This window comes from Drosophila nasuta, chromosome 2R, assembly GCF_023558535.2.
Source record: "Drosophila nasuta strain 15112-1781.00 chromosome 2R, ASM2355853v1, whole genome shotgun sequence".
Taxonomy (NCBI): domain Eukaryota; kingdom Metazoa; phylum Arthropoda; class Insecta; order Diptera; family Drosophilidae; genus Drosophila; species Drosophila nasuta.
Genome location: NC_083456.1, coordinates 21331852 through 21345227, shown reverse-complemented (window position 1 = coordinate 21345227; position 13376 = coordinate 21331852). Strand labels below are relative to the sequence as shown.

General features: G+C 38.7%; 2 protein-coding genes across 2 annotated transcripts; both read left to right on the top strand.

Moving 5' to 3' along the window:
• Positions 1–11299: 11299 nt before the first annotated feature.
• Positions 11300–11982, top strand: LOC132785793 (uncharacterized). Its single transcript, XM_060792070.1, has 2 exons — positions 11300–11345; positions 11747–11982. The coding sequence occupies exon 2, from the start codon at positions 11763–11765 to the stop codon at positions 11946–11948; it is 186 nt and encodes a 61-aa protein (XP_060648053.1). The 5' UTR covers positions 11300–11345; positions 11747–11762; the 3' UTR covers positions 11949–11982.
• An 832-nt stretch (positions 11983–12814) lies between these two features.
• On the top strand, positions 12815–13376 carry LOC132785035 (uncharacterized). The gene is made up of 2 exons (XM_060790994.1): positions 12815–12914; positions 12979–13376. The coding sequence occupies exon 2, from the start codon at positions 12994–12996 to the stop codon at positions 13177–13179; it is 186 nt and encodes a 61-aa protein (XP_060646977.1). The 5' UTR covers positions 12815–12914; positions 12979–12993; the 3' UTR covers positions 13180–13376.

Below are 13376 nucleotides of genomic sequence, written 5' to 3'. Positions count from 1 at the left end.
CAAACACACATTGGATAAATATTGATTTTGAGCGATTGGAGCAGCAAGGCTCTACAGCTCTAGCTTCATTTGCCCAGCTGGCAGTTGGCTGCTGCCAATTATAATTGGAAATCAGTTTAAGAGAATGAGCTTTGGCTGACCCAATGAGGAGTGAATAAATGCGTATGCAAACTGACAGGCGACAATAATTTCAACAATATGTCAATGTTGATGCTCATCAAAGTGATTTTTATCGTTTTTCTCTGCTCTGTTTGGATTCTCTGTCAGCGTTCAGCCCAAAAAGTTGACAAAACGCCAACGTTAACGCCAACGCCAACGCCGGCGACAGAGACAGCGGCCAGCCTCATTGTTGGCCAACATTTTATTATAGTATATAGTATATATAGTGTATACCACTTGTGTGTGCTTTAGGTGCGTGTCTGCTTTATAAATAAAGTGACTCAAATAAAGAGGTAAGTGCTGCTATCTGGCAGGGCAGGTGAGCTGGCCAACATGGGGGAGCTGTCGCCGACTGGGCGAAGGCGTTGCGAATTGGGTTAGCTTTGGGCATTGGGCTATAAATTCAACGATTTAATGCTTGGTACATATATTTGGTGGTCAAACTTTGAGCACCTATGTCATCAGGCAGACAAAAAAGCACTGATACCATGATCTTTTAAATAGTTCAGAAAAGTTCTAAGGGAAATTTTATGGCTGGTTTGATAAGATGAGATAGACATATATCTTACTATATTTATCATTAGTTACACAAAGTTTCTTCAAATAAAATAAGTTGAATATGCGGCTTTTGTTTAATACTTTAAAATTTAAACTTCAGAGAATTCAAAAAAGTTCAAAAAGTTCCGAAGACTTCTCAGAGCAATGTTGTGGATAATTTGATAAGTTGAGATAAGCATATATTTTCAAATAATTTTAGAATATTATTATGCAAAGAAAAGAGCACTTATAACAAGTTGGAAGAGAAATGTTGTAGCTAGCCTGATATTCAAAAAGAAACACGATCGAAAAGCAACTTTATCTCTTCAATCATACTTTTTGTATTTTTCCTTTTTCAATGTCTTTTCCAAGCATTGAATACATGCATAAATTATGTACAACATGCATTTCCAAAAAAAAATATTGAAAAGCTATAATTTTATGTACATGCGACACGCTTTAAGGGGGTCAACATAGTGAAAAAGTAGCGTCGTCTTTGATGTTTCCATGCATTTTGCATTTACACACATTAAAATTCAATCAAATGTGAAAAAAACATATTAAAGGAGAGAAAAAACATTTTTTTTGTCGAGTGTTAAGAGGGCTATTAGATTATGACAGCAGCTATTTTTATACCCAACTGGAGTCGGGTATTTATAGCAAAAAGATCGTTGAGTGTGGCATGTTGAGTCGGTGCTCAGGCGATGGATGTCACATCACGAATGTCGCCTTGGGTTTCGGCCACAGTTCCACAGTAATTGCGAATAATCAGCGTCAATTGGCGTGGCCAAAATGCCGCTCGAGGTTCACAGACGAGTGCCAGAGTTGTGGAGCCAGAGACAGACCGAAGTGGAGTGCGGACAAGAGATGAAAAGCAAAAGGAAAGACGCCAAATAATGTGGCCTACGCACGGTATACACAATTTATAAACAGTATTATTATGAATCGGAGAGAGAGAGGGAGACACCTACCTCTACCCCGGCGCAATAAAAACGCGTTTCAATTTCAAATTGATTGCCAGTCGCTTATTATTATTATTTGCTTTTTATTGTTATTTCGCTTTTTAATGATTGTCACTGTAGCTGTTGTTGTTGTTGTTCATGTTGTGGATGTTGTTGTTGTTACAATCACTTGCTGGGTGTTAAATACTCGTGCGAATTTTTTCGTTACTGGAGGCCACCAACGTCCAAACATTTTAGGCGCCACCCCCACAACAAAATAAATAACTAACAAAAAACAACGGTACACAGAAGTAAGCATTTTTTTGCTGTCTCGTTTCTTTATTTGTTTTTCTTGCTTTTCCCGCCCAATTGCCTACGGCTATCGCTGAAACGAAGGCGTAGCCCCATGGCAAAATAAAGTATAATATATACAAATATAAAATTAGTAAATAAACAAAGAATTCGTGATCTCAGGTCAGCGTTAAGAGTTGACCAAATCAATTATAGTTGCATGACCAAAATAAATATCTACTTAAATACAAACATATCTATGATGATTATAATAATTAAGTAGCTTGGTTAACATCTTTGGAATTTTTATAACGTCATAAACACAAATCACACCTTTACGAAGGAAATTATTATTTTTTATTTTATAATCCACGATTTAAGTGTACAGATCACGCTTCCTGACTTTGGAATTGCCAGCTCATCATTTTTTGTTGCTTTTGGGTTTTAGCACTTGGTGCGATTTCTTTGAAATTTGTGTGGTATTTATTTATAAGTGTTTATTGAGATTTGTGTAAGTAAAACAATTTAATTAATAGTAGTTTTCTTGGGGAATTCGTTCAAAAAAGTTTGCTTTGTTTCTTTCAGTTCTTTTGCGCATATTTTCCTTGTTCTTTTCGACCAGCAATATCCTGAGCTGCTGCCAATATTCCTTAGTCTTTGGCTTTGTCTTTGACTGACTTGATTTTTTTGTGTGTTGTGTGCCGCGTGGCCAATTGGCTACCTTGGGTTTGGAGTTTGAGTGCTTTCCCACAAGTCAAACACACACTTGAAATGAATCAATGCGGCGGCCGGTGCATTGCCCAGTTCTTATATTGCCTTGTAGTTACATATATGCGTTCGTGTAGTAGTACCTCGTAGTCGATGTTTGTTTTGAGTTGTTATACCCTTTCCTAATATGGGCACAGTCGCCATCACACACTTGTGTGTTTGTGAAGTGAGTAAGCGAGATTGTGAGATTGTGTGTGTGTGTGTGTGTGTGTTGTGCTTGTGCAACATACATCCAATTGGAAATGAAAAACTCTGACCTACTAATCACCGAGCCAAAAAGCCAATAAGAGTCAACAACAGCAACAGCAAATGCAACAACAGCAGCAGCAAGTGCCACAAAGCAGACAACGACAGACATCGACAGCCCAAGAAATCAAAAGATGGACAATAACTTTAAACCAGTTTTGTGATGTCGAGCCTTGTTGCACGTTGCAAAGTTTTACAAACGCTTTTCGCTTGTACTGAGAGAGAACTGTTTGGCGCACAAATTTGTTTTGAATTTGATTATATGAACTATTTGGGCGCACAGGTTGTCCCACAGCAACAGAGAGTTGGAGTTAGAGTTGGAGTTGGAGACGGAGACGGAGACGGCGGCAGCCCAATTGACATTTTATGCTGTATTAAACGACAACTCGAACATGGGAGACAGACAGACAGACAGATAGACAGCGAGGCTGCCAGACAGCGACTGCAAATTGCGGCGTTTCACAAAAATTATTATGTTAAATTTAACTGGAAATAGCACACAAGGACATTGGCGCATGCGCCCCCAGACGGCGCCAACTGGTCGACGATGGCGTCGCCGATTGTTGGCTAAATTGATGATGACGATGTTTTTGTGGAGTGCGCGTGCTAGAGCGAGAGTGAAAGCGAGCGAGAGTTGAAGTGGGAGGGCCACAGAGAGATGTCGTAGTCACAGATTATCGCAGTGTTTTGTTTTGCTTTTGGCATAAATTTCAATTGCTCGCATTTAACAACAATTTAAAGCAAATTAAATTTTGTTGCAACCGTCTCTTGCGTTGTGTCGCGTCGTCGATTATTGGTTGCTGATAGGCGTGTGCATGTAGAAATGTTTGTACAGCGCCATCTATTGCTGGTTAGCGGCAGTTCCTGCCATGTGCATATAAAGCAATTTTCTGCTACATTAGGTTTTTGCGTTTTGCGCTCATTGCCTGTAAGAGCCACAAGATTGGCAATCCAAGCAACTACTATTTAATTGTCAAAGCTACGACTTTCGAATACACTGTCAAAGTTCATTATTTGTTTATGTGAAGCTATAATATATGAGGTACTTATGTGATGCTTTGATCGATTTTGGGGTAAAGAACTAATAAACCATTTTTTTTAGAAGTTTTTATGGGTTATAATCGTAAAAGACAAATATGAATATTTTTGTGGTTTTGACCAAAACTGTCAAAGTTTATGTCTATTTCTCGTCAAGTTCTTAAATTCATACATCAATGATTCATATGTGTATAAAATAGTGATTTATCTAATCGACTAACATCAAAGCTTGACTCACAAACAAGTTGCTCAATCCGTTAGACACTGCTTTGTGTAGTGCATCAATTAAAAGAAATTATTATAGATTTGTTTGGAGCACTAGTAGCTGCTACTGCTTCTTGTGTTCATTGGCTTCTTGGCTGCGTTCCATCGCCCACCAGACTGGCAACAGTTACGATGGCATCTCGGGCAATGGCATCGAGTAGCGAACAACATTGCGGGCAACCCACATCAAATGCTCCACTTAGACGCGCTCCATTGTTTCCGCATTCGATTAAAAATGATAAATGCCTCACTGCGCTCAAGTGAAAACAAAAACCGCAGACGGTTGATGGCAGAGCCATCGACTGGGCCCAGTTTGCCGAGTTAACTGCGTTGGCTTCGACTTCTTCTTGCGGCAATTGCCTCATTTTCTTGACCATTTTTAATGTCTCGTTTATGGATGCTGATAACTAAAGAGCATTATTTTTATCCATTGCCTTCTCTCCATCCACTGCACACTTCGATCTCTGGCTGCTTGGCTTAATTATTTGATTAATTTTATTGCCTGCTCAGTTGAATCTGTATGTTTGCGTGTCTGTGTGTGTGTATGTGTTTGTTGTGTCTGTGCTTTGACTTTTGGGGGAGGCGTTTGGAGTTGTCGATTAAATAAATCGTTTATGCTTTTGTTAAATTGCACGCATTAATTAACTGCGCACATTTTAGGCCCATGGGCGAAACCAAAGTCAAAGACATGCCCAAAACAGATGCCAACTCCCACTCCCTCAAGTTTTTGTGCTCTACTGCCTTTCTTTTCATGTATTTCTTTCAATTATTTCTATGCTGTGAAAATTAATCATTGTGCATAATTATTTTAATTATTGATTATGCGAAGTCATTGCCATAAATCTCGGTTAAAAGATACTTAATATTAAGCATCAAGCCCAATTAATTCTAATACAATTAGCGAATGTTGATTGGGACTGGCAGCTACAGATTCCAATTTCAATTCCAATGAGCAGCAGTTGCAATTTGATCAAATGTTTGGCGTAGTTCACGGGCTGAAATTCAACAGACTGGCTGCAAATAGGCCAAATAGCCAAAATGCTGCCACTTCGATGCTGCTTTGCCAGCAGCTTCGAATATATGCGTTGAAGTTGATTAAATGCTTGCGAAGAGAAGCTAGAGTAGAGAAGTTAGAGTAATTAAGGTTTTGATTAAAGCAAAATTACTTTTATTTTACAATGTATTCTAAGTATGAATAGAATCAAGTGAACGTAAATTGGCATTGTTATAAGAAAATGTATTACATAATATCAGAAATTTATTTCTGTTTATTAATAAATCTTGTTAAAAAAAAGCAAGCAAATGAATAAATTCATAATATATTCATTTAGATCTTCAAAGTAAACAGTTAGGATTGTTTTTAAGAAATAAATTTGATATTAACCAAAAATAATAACAATAAAATAATGAAATGAAGTGTTTCATCTGTTGGTCTATAAATTTACAGCAAATAAGTGAGTTAAGCTCTTTTTCTTAACTCGATTCGTCAAGTTAAATCATTCACTTGAAGCATTTTTGAATACACTTTAAAAGCGACTTAAGCATTTTTTTTTAGCTTTAAATGTGGAATTGAACTGTAGCCTCAAAACATTAAATTCATTCTGTCAAGAAGTTCGCAAATCTTTTAAAGTGCTTATCATCTGCAGCAAAAACAAAATAAATAAAATAAAAGTTGGCAGTTGATTTTACTGGTCATGACTTGGCAATTTTTCCTCATTGCAACTAATTTGCCACACTTACCGCATTTAAGGAGACAAAAACCAAAAAAAAATGACTTCATTTCGCTTGCAAGCTGCACTCGATTATTGTTGTTGTTCCTGTTGCCGTTGTTATCGTTGTTGTTGTTGTTGTTGCTGGCGTTGGCGGCTTTTGGTCATTTGGCCAGTGGGCGCTGGCACAGTGCACTAATAAACATAAAGAGTAAACAAGTCCATATTGGGTTATATCGGTCAGCAGTATTATATCTGCTCTGGCACTTTTTTTCACTTTACCATCATTGTTTCGACTTGATTTTCTTTATTTATTTCATATGCATTATTTTTTTTTCATTTTCTGCTTGCATCACATGCATTTTTCATGGGACGAGACCATCCTTGGCTTTTGCTTTCTGTCGTTGCGATTGGATGGATGGTCGTCGCCTTGTTCGTTTGCTCGATTGGAGACGCTGGGTTTGGGGGCATTGCAAATTGTCAAACCGCTATGTATGGGAGTATAGGTTATTTGGCATGGCATCGCAGCATCGCAGCGAGTGAGTGCAGTGAAAGTCCAAGCTGCCCTGAGGGCTTTGGCTGAACTTCAGCATTGAAATTGCGTTGGCGTTGACGTTGAGGTTCGTTCGTGTGGTTATTGTGAAATATTAAAATTATACAAGCATTTCCTTAACAAGACGGCGCGAGAAAATGAGCAATGCGATGAGATGTATCTGCATTTTATGCAGAAAAACTGCATTTCAAATCCCAACAGCAACCGAAGTCCCATTCCTCAATCCCAACTGCAAAGTCCCAGTGCGGTTATCGCCATGACAGCTGTCAATCACTTGCTCTTGGCATATATAGTATACACCAAAAAAAAAAGAGGCAACAAAAAATTAAAGAAAAAAAAGGATGACTGATGCATCTGTGTTACGAGTTGAGTTTGCGACGAGAAAGTTGAAAACTTTAATTGTACCGTCGGTTCAATTAGCGGTACAAGTGATTTTATAGCGCCCGCATCCAATTCATTAAGTATCTTCTTAATAAATGGACTCAAGCTCCAGTTCCACGTAAAAACCCCAGTTGAATTGCTCCCCAAAAACCTGTCGCTGTCGTTGTCGCAGGGTGTTGGCCCAGAAATTAACAACCATAAAAGGAGCGCTCCAAGTGACGTCGCTGTATAAATATGAGGTACATTTGGACAATTACTTTATTTACGCACTGTTCCTTTCGGTCTTTGATTTATGCAGTCAACAGTCTGCAGTCTGCAGTCTGCAGTCCGCAGTCGTCCATCGCATTGTTAATTGCACCAAAATGCAGATTTTTACTCTCCTTTACTTTTCTTTCGTGCAATTCCTGTTTCAGTTTTTGGTCTGGCCAAAAACAAAGATAAACAGCGACAGTTTTTACACAGCCATCGATAAAGTGGGCGACTTTTTTTATTTTATACTTATTTGTGGCGCGTCGTTGGGAAAGGTTGCAACGTTGCTTGCTGCCTTGTCCTGCCAAACTCATTAAAACGAATCCTTTTAATGGCCAAAAGTTTGCCTCTGCTGCTGCTTGTTCCTCTGTTGCTGCTGTTGCTGCCGTTGCTGATTCTGCCATAATCAGTAAAATTAAGGCCGTGGCAGTTGAAGGCTGAAAGCTGCTCGTTGCCAATGTCGTTAGCATTTTGGGGCCAGAACATTACAGTAAAAAAACGACCATAAACAGTAGTTGGCTAGTTTTATTATTTGTTCTATTTTTTTTTGTGCAAAGCTTTTCTACGACCTTCAAACTATTTTTTTACAATCGACATTTTTTTAATGTTAAAAGAACTAATTAGCATAGATAAGGTTATCTTAACTGACTTTGATTTATTGTGTATTATGCATTAAATGACAAATGCTTCAATATTAATATTTAATGTTGTTTTGTTATTGAATGAAAATAATTACTAAATTATTAAATAATAATCGTATTTCATAATTACAAATGCTAACAAATAAATCAAGCATTTTAGGAAAAACCAGTCTTTAAAATTTAAATTAATTTTGAATAGGTTCTCTACACTTCTGCCTTTTACTCTCAAATTGTGTGTTGCGAGTTAAGCATGGATATCTGCAAGAGCTTAGTTAACTTTTCATAAGAAGTTGCCATACTCATACATGCACACTTGCCCACACACAAAAGCATAAAGGCGCATGCATGTAATGCGCTTGGATTTAATATTGGCAGCAAGTACTCAAAGGAGCAGCTTAGAGGCGACAACTTGTGTGTCATACACGACGCAACTAACAACTTACTTAAACCAACAAATGCGCTCTACAAAAGACACACAAAGCCAAGCATAGACATACATACAAATACTCACACGGACACACACTCACATGGACACTGTCACATATGACACTCAAAAGGCCCAAGGCAGCAGCTAAGCGCGACATAGACGTGCAGTTTTCATCCATGGGGTGAACGGAGGGGGTGGTAGAGAGGGGGAAGGGGAACTGTGTTGAGATGGTTCCATTTCTGTCTGCTTCTTCTTCTTCGGCAAAGTGTCCCATGCCTCCGATTCGCCTCATCTCCACGGTACGTGGCCATGCTGCAGTACGGCGCACTAATTACGAAAACTCAGCACGTTTCGCCATGCTGTGTGACTGCCTGGCTGCCCCACTGTGGGGGCACACACACACACACATACACACACAAGCAAAGGCGGCCTGAGAGTGGTTAAATGCTGCAGTAATAGCGGCAACATGCAACGCGACAGTTTGGGTGGCAACGGCGACAGCGGTGGAGGCGCAACAAAAGTTAAAACATTGCGGCAGCAATAAAAACAACATTTCGCTTTAGCATCGGCTACGACTTTGGCTCTGACCCGCCACCCAGCTGGGGGTGGCATCTGGCCATGGCTTTGTAACTGTATTACTGATGAATCCTCCCCCCCGTCCCCGAAGTACCGCACAATTTCGCCAAAGTCAATGTCTGAGGTTGTCGCTAACCGCGTCCAGTGGTTGTGGCAAACATAAGCAACGTAATGAGAAATGCATCAATTGCACAAAATTGTTTTGGGTCTGCGGCAGCAACTTTGCTGCAGCAGTGGAGCAATGCAGCAGGACCTCAACTTGCCCTAAATAATATGCACTTAATTACAAAATGGGAAAGTTAACTAAAAGCTCATTTACGACTTTATAATTTAAAAAATTGTTTAAAAGCAGAGGGTGCGTTTTATGAGGAGATAAAAAGCGAAGTAACTAAGATTGAAGTAAACTAATGTAAAAAGAGACGCAAAGATCTTGATCAAAGTAGTTTAATTAGTGTGAAAAACTAATTAATACTGCAATTACTATAATAAATACGGAAAATATAGATTTTATGGAAAACTATGAAAGAATATGAAGACAAAATCTAAGCTAAAAATTCTAAGGGAAAAGTTAATCGCCGAGTTTTGGATTTTGAAAAGAACTCTTAAAGATTCACTAATGTTATTAAGAAAATAAAAAGAAATAATTATCAAATTTTACTTGCATTATGTATTGCTTTACATATTTTCACTACAAACTTTGCACTACAAAAGCTAATAGATATTTCTTAAATTCTTGGTTAGCTTCGATAGCCACAGGGAAATAGTTGCTCAGTTCGCGAAATGTCCTTCACAGCGGCATTAAGACAAATCCACTGCTGGCAGACATGCAATTCTTTTTACACACACATACACACATACACGCATATGTATCGAATATCCTGCACATCAACAAGCAAATAGGGTAGCTAACAAAGGGCAACAAGGCACTCACACTGGACGATGCCCGATTCCGGATGCCCCCGCTGCCCCATGTGCCGCATGACAAGCATTTGATTTGCAACTAACGACACCAGGTTTTTATACGGCAAACGCCAACTACATATTTGCAATCTTTACGTCGACTACATGGCTATAAAAATAAATTACACAAAGCTTAAAACTTATGTGCATCAGGAAGAAAAATGGCTTATGGACGCGCAACGGAACAAACGAATAAACGAATGGAGCAAGCACCAAGCTCTTGGCGGTTGGTTCGAGGACGTGGGTGAAACGACAAAATGACCAATCGACCTGACCCTCAAATGGCAACGTTGATGAACGTGTATTGCTCCTTATACAACGTTCAATTGGAGCGATCGAATAGGAGAGTGAGAGATAGAGGTAGAAAGGAAGAAGAGTGAGGTGGCTGAGGTGGCTAGGAGCTAACGGCCAACGGGCAACGGCAAAAGGTAAAGCTTTAAGCCGACAATGAAGACATTAACATGAGCAACGGCGACGACAAAACTCTATGCCATGGCTCATCACATTAATCTTCTTAATACGCCCATCAATAATTCAAAGCCAAGGCAAGGCATGACCATGCCAGACCATGTCAGAGCAATAGCCAAGTGTTGCCCAAAAGTTGAGCGGACACGCAACGCAACCATATTGGAGTACACAAGCATTGAAGTATTGTTTGGCCAAGTGTTGAGTGAATTATGAGGCACTGTTTAGCTACGGTTTGGTTTCGGTTTCGTTTCGAGTGGTGGCCACCTTCAAGAGGCAACTGTTTGTCGTACATCAAAATCAAACTATCCAACACACACAAACTCTTACAAATATATTGAACTCTATGGCAATCGACAATGAAGCTTTATGGCTCGTTACCATTTGATTTATGCGCAGCTGCCAAAAAAGCAGAAAAAAAAAACGACAAGAAAAAAAGAAGGTAGTGAAAATGATTTCATATCTCGCCCAAAGAGTCGGACAGTGAATGCCTCTGAATGTAATTGTATTTGAATGACATATGCATGGCCAGCAGAGTCCAGAGACCAGAGACACTGGGCCAGGCCAACAGTGGCATGTGTCCATTGTCAATGTGACAGCGTCCGCTTCAATGGCACTCTGCCAGTGACAATCGGGCTCCAAAGGCGCCCCCAGCCTGTCCATTGTTTTTTCGGGCCATCCACAATGTCCCATGTCCTTTACCTGATTCATCCGCAGCAACAGTAACAGCAGCAGCAGCGCTTACCCCTGACAATTTCGTACCGCTCATTGGAATTTTCGTATGCTGTCGCCGATTTTTACGCCTACTTCGACTCTCAAGTGAGAGTCCTCTCCGCTCATCGCCCACCCACCGATCAACATGCAGACGAAGCGCCTTTTGTTCAGGTTCGTGAATTGCTGGCTCGATTGTCAACACAGCATTGTTGCAACATTTCAGCAAATGTGCCAAGCCTTCGAAACAGTTTTAGCTCTTTCTCTTTGGACAGATGCCTTCCTTATCAATGCGAGCTTAAATGCCACTGATTGTGTCAAAGGTTCGAAACACGTGATAAGATTAATACGCTTCACTGCCTATAAAAGAAGCCAACAGCTGGCGCAAGACATATTTTAGTTTCAACAATTGTCAAGCGACGTCGAAAAGTAAGTGAAAAGTGTCCAGTGTCCAGTGTCCAAGTACTTCGATTTTTGTGTAAAGAAATTCATATTGACGAAAAGTGTCCTTGAATTGAAAAAATTAGCTCTGAAGTGCAAGGAAAGCCAACAAATTTATTTAAAATATACATTATTAGCAATAGGAAGTGCACTTGAGGCAAGGCCTTCGTCAAAAACAAAAACAAAATCAAAAACATCTATCAATGACTTGTTTGCATATTTCAGTTTTTATTTTAGAGTAATTAATCAAAATTAATATAGCACGGAAATAATCAAATGTGCGAACTTATATTTTAAATAATTTATTTAATTTACATTTTAAATAATTATATTCTGTAGTTTCCTGTGTTTTATATTAATTGAGAATTATTTTTTTTTAATACTTTCAGCTAATCAACAAACAAAATGAACTTCTCCTGGTTGGGTCTGCTCATCTTTGCCATGATTGCTGTCGTTGTCTCCGCTGGCGGATGCCCCGCACCATTCAAGCATGAGAAGAATCATTGTGTGACTGACCGTACCATTAGGGGAGAGTGTCCTCATGGATCTACCTATAAGATCAACGTCAACAAGTGTGTCTATGGAGCCTAAATAACCTACGCAAATAAATTTGTTTAAAATTAAATTGTGTGTACTTTTTATTTTCATTCTTCATTATCAATTCAAACGTCATTCAAACAATACTCAGTTGACCTAAATAAGACAAGATGCGACCTTCTCTTAGTCAGAATTGAGAACAGCTGGCTGCTGTTGATAAGCAGCTCTCATGTGACTTCTCTATACAAACTTCCGTTCGAGGAACCTGCAAACCTGGATCTTCATATCAATAAATGTACGCTGGACTGAGACAACAAACATAATCAAGTATTTCCCAGAAATCGTCAATGTATTTAATATGAAAGTTCACATGAGAGAAATGAGCTGAAATAATTTAATGGCGTATATCTAAAATAATTTTATTAAAATTGGTTGCATGTTGAAATACTTTTTTAAATTTTGTTTAATTCGAATAATATATATTTTAATGTATTTGAATGACACTAAGTGGCATAAACTTTTGAAAATTTTGAATGGCTTTTTGGAATTTCTGGGACTATCACAAATTTTTCCTTTTACTGAAATTTCTGAAATAAAAACTTGAATACTAACTTACTTAGCAATAGTTAATTTATATATTCCTTCTTCTATCCGCTTTCACGTCTGTACCAACCTATCAATTCTTATTATATTTGCCTGTTTTTTTGGTTTTGTCCGAATCTTTGTATTTCAATATCAACAAATGCATCATCAAACACTATTAATTTGCGCAATTAAACTAAATTCAGACTTTTCTTATTTGATGAACGGCACATTTTCTATTATGTACTTTGTAATCAATTCGAGCGGCCTTCACTCAATACTCAACTAACCTAAACAAAAGTATATATGATATTTAGTCAGAATTGAGCACAGCTGACTATTGCTGATAAGTAGCGCTTCAAAGCTCATCTGTCTTCTCTATATAAACTTGCAACCGAATGCAATGCAGTAAATAGTTTCAATTTATACTCAATTAAGGTGAGTTCGTGAAAGAAAGGATTAATCGACCGAAGACAATTGCAATTTCTCAAACATTCGACAGTGAAAATCTTAAACAATGCACTGCAATTGGGCCTGGTTAATGGTGCTGCTGCTGTCAGTGATCAGTGGTGCTTTGGGTCTCAGCTGTCCCACCGGTTTCAATGCCGAGCAAAACAAGTGCGTGAGCGACCGCCCGATTCGTGGATCCTGCAAACCTGGATCGACATATCAGTTGAGCGTCAATAAGTGTGTGCTGGATTAAATAAACATATATAATCAAGTATTTCCCAGAAAAGTTTGTTTACTAAACTTGACCCAATCAGTGAACATATACAGAATCTTATCAATGTATTCAAAATTAAAGTCGGCTGAGTTCAGCTGAGAATTAACCAAAAATAAGCTATACTATTCGAAAAAGTGTGTTTAAAATAAAACGAAATGTTGACTTGATTAAGGAAA